At 39.8% G+C, this 15,581-nt stretch overlaps 1 protein-coding gene across 5 annotated transcripts in view; it reads left to right on the forward strand.

The window, feature by feature from the left end:
- Nucleotides 1-15,581, forward strand: part of dgkg (diacylglycerol kinase, gamma) — a 527,377-nt gene that overhangs the window by 450,557 nt on the left and 61,239 nt on the right. For all 5 annotated transcript variants that reach the window (XM_072578849.1, XM_072578848.1, XM_072578852.1 and 2 more), the window contains one exon: nucleotides 13,389-13,590. In XM_072578849.1, coding sequence (XP_072434950.1) covers nucleotides 13,389-13,590 — 202 coding nt within the window. The remainder of the gene's footprint in view (nucleotides 1-13,388; nucleotides 13,591-15,581) is intronic.

Below are 15,581 nucleotides of genomic sequence, written 5' to 3' on the forward strand. Positions count from 1 at the left end.
ACAGTACTCCAGCTGAGACCAAACTAGTATCATCTTGGATATCCATATTGTACATCCAGGTCTCCTTTTGAGTTGTACCCTTCGTATTTCTTCATACTTCTTTGAGATTAACTTTCTCAGCCACCGATCCACCACTCTCCTAACATTTCAATGTCCTTCCAAAGTTTTACTCTACCTACTTCAGTCTGGATCATAAGATCCAAGTGCAGATTATTATTAAAAAATTGACTTAGTGATATGAAGCAAAGGGTAACAATCAATGAATGGTTTTACAAAGAGAACACTATTCCACAGGAGGGACAATGAGGGCTTTGTGCTAGTTTCCTTGCTTTTCACTGGAGATGTTCCTTTTTATTTGTTTATGGGGTGTGGCTATCACTAGCTAGGCCAGCATTTCTTGCTCATCCCTAATTGGCCCTAACTGCATTTAACCACATTGCTGCGGTGTGAAGTTACATGTAGCCCAGACTGGGTAAGGATGTCAGTTGTCCTTACCTAAATGACATTAAGGACCAAAATGGACTGAATTGCAGGGGATGTAAATAAGAAGTATATAGATGAGGGCTAATGCTCTTTCACTAACCGTACTGTGAATGTACCTGCACCACAAGGATTGCAGCACCATCTTGTAAAAAATAATTAACAATGGACAATAAGTGATGCGTTTGCCAATAATATACACATCTGAAGAACATTTTTTTAAAAAACATTGCCCTTAGCAGAGAGTTCATTACCAGACAACATAGATTTAAGGTAGTTGGTGGAAGGATTAGAAGGTCTAGGTCAAGTGATGGGATGTGAGGATAGGCTGGATAACTCAATTTCAGTTTACTTTGACCTGATGAGTTACACAGCCTTTTTCTGAGGTATCATGTTTTCAATAAGTTATCATAAAAACATTGGCTAATTTTTGAATGTTAAGCAAAAGGCCTATGTTTGAAGCCTCTTCTTTCCCCCCCAAGCCCTTTTGGCTTTCCCAGGAATTTCCATGCTCTCTGCACTTCCTATGGACCAGAGAATGGGGGGGCAGTTTACTCATTGGCTTTGCCCAAGCGCTTCTGGGTGAATGTATCAGTACAAAAAGTGGATTGAGACCCAAGATAATGGAGCTGGTCATAGTCAATTAAAGTAGAAGCTGGCAACTCCAATTAATTTCATTTGACTGCATCCAAAAAACTAGATAAACAGAAGAATATCAGGAGATTCATACCACCATGAAAGGAAATGTTTGCTCATAATGTCAGCATAACTGTGACACTTAAATCGCTGTGTGGAAAATTCCAAATGCCAACTAGAATTTACCATTTTATTTTATGTGCTAAGGCACAAATTGCTCTCACTCCTTTCCCACTAGCCCCTAACCCCTTTGCAATCTGGATCAGACGTTATTCATTTATCAGTATTTGTAAGAGAAGATAAATAAAAGTGGTTGGTTAGCCAGTGAGATTGGCTGCAAAATATCAAACAGTGCAGAACTCCTGCTTTGTGTGACATCATTGTCCAACCAAAGTTTTTCAGTGCGAAAGTAGCTTTTAATCCCTCTATTGCTTGCAATTATTCTGATTTGTATTATGGGACTAGTTTATTCAAGCAGCAGGGATGAAAGAAGGTCACAAGCTGGGCTAAACTCCAGAAACAGTGGTGGATGAATGCACAGTGAAAATGCATCCCATGCAGGGTCATAACAGTCTACAACAATAACCTAACCAATACCTACTGAACTAAGCAGTACTCTGTATTTAAAGCAGTAAAAAGGATAATTACATCACTCAATGCAAATCGGTTAATATGAGTTTCATGTGGAGCAGCATTCAACAAAAACCCAGTTACTGAAAATATATCAATGTTTAGAAATAACTCTTAATAGACAGCAAAGGGGCATTGATTAGGACAGCTAACTACAAAAAATAGTACAGTCATGTGAAAAGAACTTCAGTTTTATCCCCAGACTTATGGTACAGTATAATAATTTTCCAAACTGTCCTCACAAGTTTGAAGAATCAGTTTCCTTTTCATATTTTAATGCTGATCAAGGCTATTTTTATACTGTGTCTAGAACCAAGTGATAAAACCGATGCCTACAAAATTAGAGCAGCATTTTTATTGCAGTGGGGAACTGCCCCTACCTCTAAAACCTCAGTGATGCTCTTGGTACCCACGAAAATCCAGTTCAGAACATTAAAGATGCATATCTTATTCCCTTTGTGTTAATTACTTGCCACCACCTGTACACCATTAGCAAAAATGTGAAAGTCTTGCAGAATGGAGCATTCTCATCCACAACATGTAGCCGAGTTTTGAGGTGACAAGAGACTTGGGCAGTATCCTTGCTGGGATGGTTTGATTTGGAGAGGGTTGTGGGAATGTGGCCGAGGTGGTGCAAGTGATGGGTACCATCAAAAACTGGATATAATTCATCCTTCCACATCCAAGGGAGCGTTAACAGTCTTCTCCAGGAACTAAAGTCATTTTATCATTGAGTTAAATTGTGGTAAAGTAACAGTTCAGACTTTATTAAAGGCAAGTGTATAACTGAGGGATAGGTTGAATATAAATGCTGTTATGACCTAGGGAGAGGAAGGAGGAGAGGGACATCAATGTAAATTGAATAGGTAGGAAGAATTATATCTTTATTACGTGATTCCATGCCACTGTAGCAAGCTCAGATTTGATAAGAGAACCCCAAAATGTCCATACAACCTCACTTCTATTTTGCATGAAGCAGCTATGAAGAAAGAGAAAATGCTGGATTACAGTCTTCATGATGAAGAACATTGTACATGCAGCTTATGTTACAGTGAGTCCCTGCCTCACTGTAGGTGTAGGGGTAGGCTCCTTTCCTGAGGTGTCACTTTGTTTTATAAAGTCTGCTTTTTTTTAAAAAAAGTCAGCTTGTGGATGATTTTCTCAGGCAGCCTGTATGGAGAGAAGATCAATTTTGTCAGGCTAAGCAACAACCCTGTCAATCTGACATCAAGCAGCACTTTAGAAAATTAAATTTCAAAAGTATGTGGAAAGAATGTTCGCAGGTCTGGAGTAATATGTTAAATTTTGTTAGCACTGGTAGAGTATTGTGTAAAGACAATTCCCATCAGTATATTAGCTGTAACTTGAATTTACAGAAAGGCATTTCAGAACCATTTGTTATAACTTTAACATACAACAGCAGTAATCTGGGGATTTAAGTGGTGGGTGATCTTTATTTCATTCGCTAATTTAGGAGTGCTTATTCCAGAGGGTGCCTGGCAAATGAAATCTAACTAAGGTAAATCTAACTTACATCCTTCAGTGACATGAGATGAATTAAATCACAACAAAAATAAAAAGTTGGACTAATGTGATGAGATGTGGGTTTATGTTTGTAATTTGACTCATGCAATCCTCACGAGGGAGGGAGAGTTAGGAAACTGCTTGATTTTAAGTAAGTGATTTTTAGAACTGTATAATGCACTGGTAGTCTTATCTTTGGGGCAATCTTTTGCTCTTGAGAGTTGACAGGAAGTAAGCATCCAATGTAATTCCAGCTAGTTGTTACCGAGATTAGCAAACTCTTCTGCTGGTTTAGAGAGTTCATCCAGTGGCTACCTGAACTGTGGAGACAATGTTAACTAATCTCAGCAGAGGCGATGGTGGAAGACTTGCAGTCAGCCTCACCAACTTTAAAGGAGTGGATGCATTGAATACCAAGATACCTACTTCTGATTCCTCGTCAAGGGTACCTGCTGGAAGTGGGGTGTGTGTGCTAGATGATCCCAGGATCAGTCTAGACTGCGATGTTATCTGCTTTTGAAAGACCTGCAGACAATCACTGCCGAGGTGAACATGAGAAATGACCACAGGAGCAAGGTATCACAGGATGTTCAGTGTCTATGAATACGCTTCCCAGTTCATAGATGGAGAAAACAACTTGGGTTCAGGAAAGGCATTTTGTTAGTGTTGCATTTACACATACTTTTCAGATGAACTGCTCTTTGTTAACAGGTGTTTGATCACAGTGACAGATGTGTTTATGGGTGTTCAGCAGCCTAGGCACAACAGGTGTAGATATCATAGAACTGTGTAGACAGTATAGAACCTCAAATCCGCTACATTTCAACTCTGATTGTTTTGCTGACTGTACTTCAGTGCCCTTGCAATCTTCCAAGTGCTACTTCCTAATAGATTATTTCACAGTATGTGCAAAATGAAATCTGATCTGATCACTCAGATTAGATGGAATGGGTTGTGGTTTCACACGCAATTTAATTAAAGGTAATATTGCAACAGACTTCCTTACAAGTGCAATCTGTACAAAATATTGCACTGAAAAGTGTTTTTTTTTCAATGTTATGATTTGGAGATGCCGGTGTTAGACTAGGGTGTACAAAGTTAAAAATCACACAACACCAGGTTATAGTCCAACAGGTTTATTTGGAATCACTAGCTTTCAAAGCCCTGCTTCTTCTTCAGGTCAACCTGATGAAGGAGCAGCGCTTCAAAAGCTAGTGCTTCCAAATAAACCTGTTGGACTATAACCTGGTGCTGTGTGACTTTTGACATTTTAAAAGTTGTTTGGAGTCATTCATTATAAGGAGCAATCTTTGAACTAATGGTAAATTATTTGTGTTTATGCATGTGGTACAGTCGCGATAACTATCATTCTGCTGTTTTAAAGAATGCTGTAAAGATAAGATATTGGTGCAAAGCAATTACAAAAGTCTTGCTAAAGAGCAGGTGGCTTTTCAGAAATGTAGTGAAATAAAGGAAGTCAGCTTCTTATTCCCTTCAATTTATTTGACAAGATTGACAACAAATCGATTTTCTATCAAATTATTTGGCTTTGTGCCATAAATTATATCTCTGCTTGCAACTGAATTATACCATTTTGTGACTATGGCAGTGAATGTGAGCTTAGCCTGATAAAACAATATTTTTTTTTAGCTTTGCCCAGTCACACCACTGCTAAAAATATCCCAGGTTATTTACTGCCTCTCATGGCTTATCCCCATGCTGACCTCCAAATTCAGCTATGTTCACCCCACCTTCTCCCTTGGATGAAGAGAGTCATCTAAATCTTTGGATTTTGTGACACAACTTTGGGTTTGATAAATTTATGTCTACACCAGGATTTCATACAAGGACATGCAGTGAAATGAGAAGCTTCTGTTCATATGAAACAGCCTGCTACAGCTCAGTATTCATTCAGCATGAACTTTTATCATTGCTGTTGTATGAGTATAATCTATCCATAATTTACTGAGTGTGACACAGTTAGATTTCATGCGGCAGCTTTCCCACATTTGGTCATCCGTTCTGCACAGTAAGGTAATGCTTTTGAGTTAAATCTGTAATCAAATTTGGTGTTTCCTTTTTTTATACACAAAGAACTGGCATAATGGCACTAAAAACAGCTTTGTAGTCCCAATATGATTAATGCTTTATATAGTAGAGCACATCAGATTTCTGTAACTGTCCGCAAAATCGAATTTTGTCAGGTAGTAAGTTTTACTCTCATACCTACCAGGTATTACATACCAGTTTGCTCCTTCAGTGGAGTGTAGATGTTGTTGGACAGACCAGTATTTGTGGCCTAACTGTCCTTGAACAGAGTTGCTTCTTGGGGCATTTACAGAAGGTAAGGAGTTAACCACATGGTTATATTCTACAGTTACATCTAGACCAGACTGGATGACGATGGTAGATTTCCTTCCCTAAAATAGCATGTGAGCAAGGAGCAGACATAGGACATTGAGCACCCTATCTGCCTAACATTCTATTAGCTTTCCTAATTACCTGCTGTATCTGCCGACTATCCTTTTGTGATACATACATGAGGACAACGAAGTCCTCTGCATCTCCAACTTCTGCGATCTCTCACTATTGAGATAGATTACTGATGTAATATTCTTGCTACCACAATGTACAATTTACTTTTTCCCCTCATTGTACTCCATTTGGCAGACTTTGCCCACTACTTAATTGTCCTAATAAAAGCAAATGGCTACCGCTACTGGAAATCCGAAATAAAAATAGAGAATACTGGAGGTATGAATTAAGCCCGGCAACATCTATGGAGAGAGAAATAGAGTTAACATTTCGAGTCCATCTTCTGAACAGAAAAAAACACAGACTCCAAAGATGGACTCAATATTAAATATGGCCTATCCATGTGCACAGCCTCTTGTTTTACTCTGTTGGATGTGCAGTAGTGAATGGGGGCTGATATCTCTTCGTCTCGGGGAGACATAAGGCTTACGGTCTGTGCCAGAAGCTGGAGTCCTTGTAATAGCTGGTTCAGCAATACAGGAAGCTCAGAAGCACTGAAATCATTTCTGATTGTCATTTGGGAGTCACGTTATCTAAATCACATTGCTACCTCCCTGTCTCTCCATTCCCACCACCTTATTTGATTCACCAGGCCTTGCACGTCTATCTTGTTAATTGATCCCATCCCAAACAGCAATACCCAGGTCTGTCACCAGGACCAACACAACTGACAGTACATTCTGTCCTAGGTGCCTAAACATGAAAGTTACATTTCTCAGTTCCAACAGCCCCCACCTGCCTATGTCACTTAGAGCAGGGTTTTCCAGTGTCGTGACCAACTGGCCTACCATACTAAATCTCACTCTTAAATGATTAACCAACCATTCATTCCCTTGATCTTTGTGGAACCTTAATGCATGTTGAATGCCTGCCATAATAATAACTGGATTCAAAACAGTTCTTTGAAACACTTTGAAACATTCCTAAGAAAAGTGACCAATCAGTCTTTGTGTCTTTTCTTTTTGAACTAACAAAGAAAATAGCACTTCCAAATTATATTATTACTTTGGTGACATCTGGATGCCATTAATTGGGAGGTTATTCACTTTTCATTTGTTGTACTATGCTTGTTATTCAAAAAATAGAACTGAAAAAGAAAGGAATAACCTTCGGCACAACATCGTGGGCTAAAGGGCCTGTTCTGTGCTGTATTTTTCTATGTTCTATACTGAGCTTCAATTCTGTTATAAACTTGTTTTTTTTTTATTATTTTTATGCAGTTTATAGTTTGCAAATAAATGCAGTATTTCAATGAAGAAAGTACATGCTAATGAATCTTGTCTGTGCAGATGTGTTGTATGCCCATTAAACATTGCCATTTTTTGGAGAATGTTCAAGTTACTCTTGGAGTAGAGTAATGTTTGCTTTATATGTCAGAGTTCTAACCAGTATAAATTTAGACCAGATCTCTGAGCTTCATTGTGCAGTTCAGATGGCCTAGGTTGAAGAATTTCAGCTGTGGGTCGTCCAAACCTGACTGCAAAATTTGTGCCAAAATGCCAATTTTCCAGTCGGTCTCCAAGTGGATGTGTTTTTTTGTCATTACTCAGTGTACCACCTTACCAGTATGTTTTCTGCCAGATATTTGGGAATAGCATTAGTGCAAGCAGCAGCAAGGTGTTTCCCCATAGGAACTGATGGGATAGTGAGAGGTTGAATTATCCTGAACGTGCCCTGATAACTAAATTGCCATTCCCAGAGGGCTGAGAAGAGGTCCGACTTAATCCTTCAGCTGAAGATTTGGGAATGTCATAAAGTAATGGATGCTTGCAAAGACTATTATTTTTTACTGGAACTGTAGCACCATGTTGTCGATAACTTACTGTTCATTTTGAATTTGATAAATCGTTTGTGTGAACAGTGAGTTTCAGGGTCATTCATGCATGCCCACGGTTGTTTTTTTACAGCGTACTGAATTGGCTATTTCTGTGCCAACAGCAACTGTATAGATCGTAACAGGTTCAGTCAGTTCTGAGCTTGTCAGGTTTCTCATCAAACTTTTACCATCTGTCGATCGTAGCACAACAGATAATGTTTATCTAGTCTTTTAACAAAATCCATTGAAAACACAGCCAGGGAGAAATATTTCTAACTGGAACTGAGTACTGCTGATGCTGCACAATCCTTTAAGACACATCTGCAGTACAGAAATGAAACCAACAATACATGCCCATTCTCCCTTCATTTGTTGTTCTCCAAAATAAAAAGCCGACAGAACTTCTATTAGGTTTGGGAAGCCATTTCTTGAAACAGGTCACTTGTTTTGTCAGTCTTTTATTTCTATCAGATCGCTTCTTTATGTTCTGGATATAGGTCTGTTCGCTGAGCTGAAAGGTTCATTTTCAAACGTTTCATCGCCATACTAGGTGACATCTTCAGTGAGCCTCCAGATGAAGCACTAGTGGCATGGCCTGCTTTTTATTGATGTATTTAGGTTTCCTTGGGTTGGTGATGTCATTTCCTGTGGTGACATAATTTCCTGTTCTTTTTCTCAGGGAGTGGTAAATGGGATCCCCTAAACACATCAATAAAAAGCGAGCCATGCCATCATGGCTTCATCCAGAGACTCACTGATATTTTCCCTAGTATGGTGACAAAGCATCTGAAAATGAACCTTCCAGTTCAGCGTGCAAACCTACATCCAAAACCTCAACCTGAGCTACAAACCTTCTCAATTCTTGCTCTTCATTATGTAATCAATCCCAGAGCAACTAGACATTGACCTTCAGTCAATTCAGTGTTACCACTCTCTCTACTACATATCTACTCCATTTGATATGAAGAAATGACTGAAAAGCTTTCGACCCTGACTGCAAGCCAGCAAGAGTACTGAAGACTTATGTTTGAGAACTAGCTGCACCCCTTCCCTACCTGACACTATGGAAGATTGCCAACTATATCCTTTCCCCAGAAAGCAGGATTAAAGTTATCTAGCTAATTACTTTCCCATCAGCCTCTACTTGATCATCAGCAAGGTACTGGAAGGTGTCATTTTCAGTGCCCATTGCTCACTGACACTCTGTTCTGCCAGGGCCATTTATATCCTAATTTCATTACAGCCTTGATCCATACGTGGACAATAGAGCTGAATTTGAGAGGAGAACTGAAAGTGATAGTCCTTGGCATCAAGGCAGTATTTGATTGGAGTGTGGCATCATGGCGCCAGAATAAGATATAAGGCAATGGAATTGGGAGGAAACTCTCCACTAGTTGGAGTTGTCTTTAGTGCAAAGGAAAATTTCTGTAGTTTTTGGAAACTAATCACCTCAGTTTCAGCACACTACTGCCGGAGTTCCTCCGAGTAGTGTCCTAAGCCCAACCATCAATGACCTACACTCCATCATAAAATCCAAAGTGGATTTATCTATGCTAATAATTACACAATGTTCAGCAATGCCAGATATTCAAGCAGCCTGTGCCATTATGAAGTATGATCTGGACAGTGTTTTAGTTGGTAAGTGGCAAGTGATGCCATACAAGTGCCAGGCGATCAGGCAATAATAATCTCTCAAAATAAATTGGGCATCTTCACTTGGCATTCAGTTGCATTGCTGTCACTGAATTTCTCCACCATCAACATCTTTGGGTTGCAATTGATCGGAAACTGAACTGAATCAACTGTGTAAATAGTATGGGTTCAAGAGCCGGTCTAATGCTGGGCATTCTGAGGAAAGTAACTCAATATCCTGACACCAAAAGACCTGTCAACAACTAGCAAGAGACATGTCAAGAGAATGTTTGAATGCTCGCTGCTTGCCTAGTTGAGTGCACCTTCACTAATCCTGAAGAAGTTTTCCTTCCTAGCAGCACTGGGGGTATATCTGCAACAAATTGTGGTGCTTTACTGGAGAGGCACGCAGGAAATCAGGCCCTACTATCCCCAGAGTCATCACAGAAGTCAAAGGTGTTATAGTGTATGCAAAATCTCCAGTTTACCTGAATTTTAGACCCAGGTTGACTGAAAGCACAAACTGTTTCTGTGCTTAACAAGAATCACTATTTATTACCAATAAAAATATTCTATCTATTAGTAAACTACCATACAAATCACGTTGTTAAAACTCTGAACCCCTTATAAAACATACTATATATACAGAGAGACACAAAAATAAAATGGGTGTTATGGCTGGAGGGAAGGAATATGACAGCAGTCCATGGACAATAGAGCTAAATTCTAGAAGAGAGCTGAAAGTGATAACCCCTGGCATCAAGGCAGCATTTGACCTGAGTGTGGCATCAAGGTGCCAAAATTGTCCACAGGAGAGAGATGACCCTTTTGATTTGTCAGGATTTACTGCTCCTTGATCCACCACAACTTAGAACAACTAGAGAGGGGAAATAAACTGACTTTCTTCAGGCTGAGGTTTTTTTATTGCAGAGAAAAAAGCCATTCCTTCCTTTCCTTAACTGTCTACTAAGTTGAAGTACAGACCAAACCGTAGCTCATTACCGCAATCCATTTCATCCAAGCTTTAAAATGTTAAATTTCAGAAATTCTCAAGATTGGCTGAACATTCAAACATAACCTTTACGAACACTAAAAATACATTGAGTTGGCACAGCAGTCAAACAGGTGTGATAAAGTCTAACCACAGCCATCAAAAATAGATGTATTATCAGCCATTTCATATTTTGCAAATATCAAGCCCTTGATTTTCAGCTTTCAAACTCAATTCATTCGTCATCTTAAATGCTCAATTAATTTATTCTGAGTGACCATAATTGATCACGGTTCAGGCACTGTAAGTCTTGTATTTGTCAACATGGGTTAAGATTAGATTAGATTACTTACAATGTGGAAACAGGCCCTTCGGCCCAACAAGTCCATACCGCCCCACCGAAGCGCAACCCACCCATACCCTTACATCTACCCCTTACCTAACACTACGGGCAATTTTAATATGGCCAATTCACCTGACCTGCACATCTTTGGAGTGTGGGAGGAAATCGGAGCACCCGGAGGAAACCCACGCAGACACGGGGAGAACGTGCAAACTCCACACAGAGAGTCACCTGAGGCAGGAATTGAACCCGGGTCTCTGGCGCTGTGAGGCAGCAGTGCTAACCACTGTGCCACCGTGCCACCCAGAAGGAGTGGAAAAATATGCACCTCATTCCCAGTTGCATTTCAGTGACCACTTGCTATAAGTATACAATATGGACGTCAAATGCAAGCAGGATTGACTTTTGAACAATCCACGAGGCAGAAATTTGATTGTTTCCTATTTAAGCAAAGCACTGAAGCATGGCTGGTGCACAAGGAGCCAAACGATGAAAGCTCTTAGTAAAACAATTCTTTTTTCAGCTTTGTAATTGCAGAGCATCAACCAGACAGGAAAAGTCCTCAGGGAAGAGCTACATAATTGTAAAATAGTGGTGCTAACAGCATGGTAGAGAGATATGCTTTACTGAGTCCTCTCTTCACTTGTTCTTTAATTGCAATGTTCACTATCCTTACTAACTTAACAATAGAGCAAATGATGAGTAACAATTTCAGTGTACTTACCCCCAATTAATAATTTCCTTTATGCCTGCAAGAATATTCCGACAATGTATAAAGAAAATTACCCCAAGAATTGTAATATTCAGCATTCTGTCTTATATTATGTAATTGTGAGGTGTATCAGTAATTTTACAGTTACGTTTTTCTTGCTGGCCAATAACAATCAGCATGTACTACTTATCCCATTAATTTGGCATCAAGTGCTGGTTTCCACAGCCTTTTTGGCCTCAGGATGGAAATGTGGCCCATCTTATGTAAATGCTTTGAGAGAAAAAGGGGCTTTAGGGAAACCTTCAATATTTGATCCTTTTGTTCTATGAAAGGCCAAATGGGCATTGAGTCATTTTCTTGATTAAAGTTCAATGCTTAAACTAATTCTAACCTATTTACACTGATCATAATTTAGGAAATCATAGAGGTGAAATCTGTCTTATGCAAATTTGACTGAGAGTAAAACAAGCTTTTTGATTTGTTATGAGCCATTTTCAAGGCAGCTGGAGACAAACCTTAGCCTGGCCCTCACCTCAATGTTTAAAATCTCGAGAATTCCTGCTCCACATTCAGTCAATTGATCTTTGCCAGGTAGGGATTCTACAATTGTATGATTTAAGAAAGGGAATGAGTCAGACTGACTACTTCACATCGCTATGCAATGATTCCTATTTGAACTGCTCTTGTTTTGGCAATGAGTGCGAACAGAATTTTGCTTCATTACATTTTGTCGAGGTTCGCATGAGTAATGTTCTGGGCAAGGTACTCAGTTGAGCAGTGTCTGTAGAATGGTATGTCTCTGTCTCTAGAAGAGGAAGGTAGACAATTCACAGAAAAAATAATTTACTTTGGATAATAATTGTTTCCAGGATAGATATTAACAAGTACCCCCACCACAACGCATAATGACAATTGGTGCTAACTCTGAATTGTAAAAGTTGTGTTGGGCGACTTGAATTAATATTGTTAAAAAAGATGGGAAATAGAACATTTCCCATTGTTCAGACCAGTTTCCCAGATTTGTTTTAATTCTAGATGGGGTACCCCAGACCATTAAGCTTACAGGTGAGGAGGAGTGAAATGGCTCCTCTTGACTGTTTAACTGCCTTAGTCAGTCACAATAATGTGAATTTAACAAGGATGTGTTTTAAATGTAACAAGGCTTTCTTGAATTAAGAAAAAGAATGAGTTTATTCATTACTAAACACTAGAAGGAAATAGTAAATAAATGCAATGTAAAAATGAAAAGTAAAGCAAAAATAATACAGGACAGTCTCTGAATTGTTCAGAAAAATAAAGGCAGTGGATAGCACCAGTAGTGTTAACATTGGCAGCTGAGCAATCATTCTTGAGATTCTTTCTTGTGTAGGTTGATTGAAATTCCTTTGTCCTGATTCCATTTGAATTGGTTGGCAGCACTGAGTGAATGTATATGTCTTAAGCATGCAGTGTAGAGGTGTTTAAAATGGCTCTTCTCCGAGCTATGGCCCTCACAACGTTCTAGTCGCCAGTCATTAGCGCACACAGAGTAGTGTTATAGTTTTTAATCCTTTTTTTAATCCTTTAATCCTAGAAGATAAAATATGTCTGCAAGAGTTGGCTTTCTATTAAGAGGAGGGATAATCAGCTCTCCAATTATCTCCTCTTGTTTCTCCCTGTTCAAACTTACCTGACTCTTTAGAAGAGACCTTTGATGGACTATGGGGGTCTAGATTAGAGTGGTGCTGGAAAAATACAGCAGGTCATGCAGCATCAGAGGAGCAGGAAAATTGATGTTTCGGGCAAATGTTCATCAGTAAGTCTGGCAGACAGCATCTGTGGCAAGAGAAACAGAGTTAATATGTTTAAAGTCTAAAACGAGGAGTCTTGGGTACTTCATTTCAGATCACCAACGCTTGCAGTTTTTTTTATTTCTGTAGTTGATGTGAATTTAGAATGATGCAAAATTTCCTTTCGCCTTGAAAAGTAGAAGTGGTTTATAAACACCACTATGATGAAATTTATTCTGTGCCTTCTTTCTGACATTGAAAGTTTTTGGTTTAAGCAGTTTAGCTGAAGTAAGTGATATACTGTGATTTCTGTCTTCCAGTGTGATGGTATCGTGCTTGACCTAAGTAACACATCACTGGAAGGAATTGCAATCCTCAACATTCCGAGCATGCATGGAGGCTCCAATCTTTGGGGTGAAACGAAGAAACGAAGGAACTATAACCGTATGAGTAAAAAAGTACCAGAGAAAGTTTTTGCAACAACAGTAACAGATGTGAAGGAGCTGAAGTTCTGTGTGCAAGGTAAGAATCTAACTATTGTGCTATTTACCAAGTAGGTTTGCATCAACATCAGTTGGTGCCGCCAATAGATTTTCAAAAATACTGTGAAACATTTTATTTGCATAACTATTATAATTAGCCCCTGAGGGAAGCATTTTGCAAATAGTACAGCATTGGTGAGCCCTTCTAGGAATTCAAACGCCAGCTACAATATCAACATGCATCAAACACTTCTTCAAAGTGCTGTATATTTTAAATATGTATCATGTTGATTTAGTGTGCAGTCCAAAATTAAAATTACATTTCTTCTGGTTCATAAATGCGAGTACACGTCTGAGACATTCATACCAAGAAAGCAGCAAACTTGTGTTATGGACCGGACCAGGCCAGCCCCCCTCAAAACATTTCAACAAAGTAGCCCAGACCCTAATGTTTCTACTTGTTTTAAGCAGTGTATGGTGGATATTCAGGAGTGATGCAGCTGGTCCTACCACTCAGTTTTAAACCAAACAGAATTTATTTACAGACTACTGAATGAAACACACACAAAAGAAAACAGAATGTAGAATAACACGATACGACACGCTATCCCCCGCAACTTAATAAAGAGCTGTTCCAATTTCTTGCAACATCCCATAAACACACCCTTTGGCAAAAAGGTGTTTCTGGCATAAGTTCTCACACAGTCAGAACACGGCCAGCAACCTGGCCCAGAAGTGGACTCTGGTTGCAGATCACCTAGCCTGGATCCAGCGACGCTAGTTGGCCTGAAAGTTTCCCAGTCGGTGTAAGGTCCCGGATTTGCTCCCTTGTGAAAAACACCTGCTTCCCACCGTGGAAACTCACTGAAACTCTGTCAGAACATGGCACACAGTCCGGACACACTGCATGCACACCGAACGGATCAAATCTGGCACCACTGGCCAGCCTGGAAATCACCCAGGCGTTGTAAGAGCCCGGATTCGCTCCCTTGCCAAAATGGAACACTTCCCACCATGGGATGTTGCTGAAACCTGGTCAGAACTTGGCCCGCACTCCGCACTAGCTGGACACGCCACTTGCATGCCAACTGGATGGAGAGAGAATCAGCATGGAACCTCTTTTCCCAGCAGTTGTTTCTCTAGGCCCCCAATCTGTTAACTAAACCAAACTAGAAAAATTCCTGAAGTGGGAGAACTGGCCACTCCCCTTTCATTGTAGAACTGTTTATAAGAAAAACAAGTCTAAAAGCCCTTTTCCCTGATTGTTGCCTTAGGCAGTGTCTGTTAGCCATTATTAAAGTAGCTAGTTCAGACACATCGGCACCTCTGCTTTTACGACCTCTCTTGAAAAAAGCCAAGGGCAAATTAGCCTTAAAAGGGCAGCATCCTCACGCTTGCATTTTTTTAAGGATTCAGAGATCATCATGACTGTAAAGACATTAGCTATTATAAACATTGAAATGGACCCAATTGAATATTGTGAAGGTGAAAGCCATTGACTTGTAACTCTGCCATTAACTCCACTCCCCAGCCACTTACACCATTCGTAAATAATTTGAGACTAAACAATACAGTTCACATTTATCCTTAAACGATCTTCCAATCACACAAACTGTGCCATTGCTAAGGCCACCTAGTTCCAGCTCTGTAACATGAACCAACTACGACCCAGCATCAATTCATTTGTTGAAATCCTAGTTGTTGGGCCGGAATTTCCAAGAAGTGGGAATCTCATACAGGTTACCTCTCTGGCCGTCCTTTTCAATGAAGGTAGGGAGCCATGCACTTGTGAGAGGAGATTCTGCTCAGGGCTTCCTCAGAAATGTGGAGTTATTCTTACTGTCCTTTCATAGCATAGACTGTCAGAAAAGGGCAAACCATGCCCCTGCTTACAGCACTCAGCTACCATATTCTGAAATGTAAAAGCCCTGGCAGCTACTTTGACAGGTGCTATCAAACCCTCAGTGCATACGGTAACATGAAAGGTTGAATGGCAGGTATCAATGTAACACTTCTGACACCACCATAGTT

The sequence above is a fragment of the Chiloscyllium punctatum genome, chromosome 10, assembly GCF_047496795.1.
Source record: "Chiloscyllium punctatum isolate Juve2018m chromosome 10, sChiPun1.3, whole genome shotgun sequence".
NCBI lineage: Eukaryota > Metazoa > Chordata > Chondrichthyes > Orectolobiformes > Hemiscylliidae > Chiloscyllium > Chiloscyllium punctatum.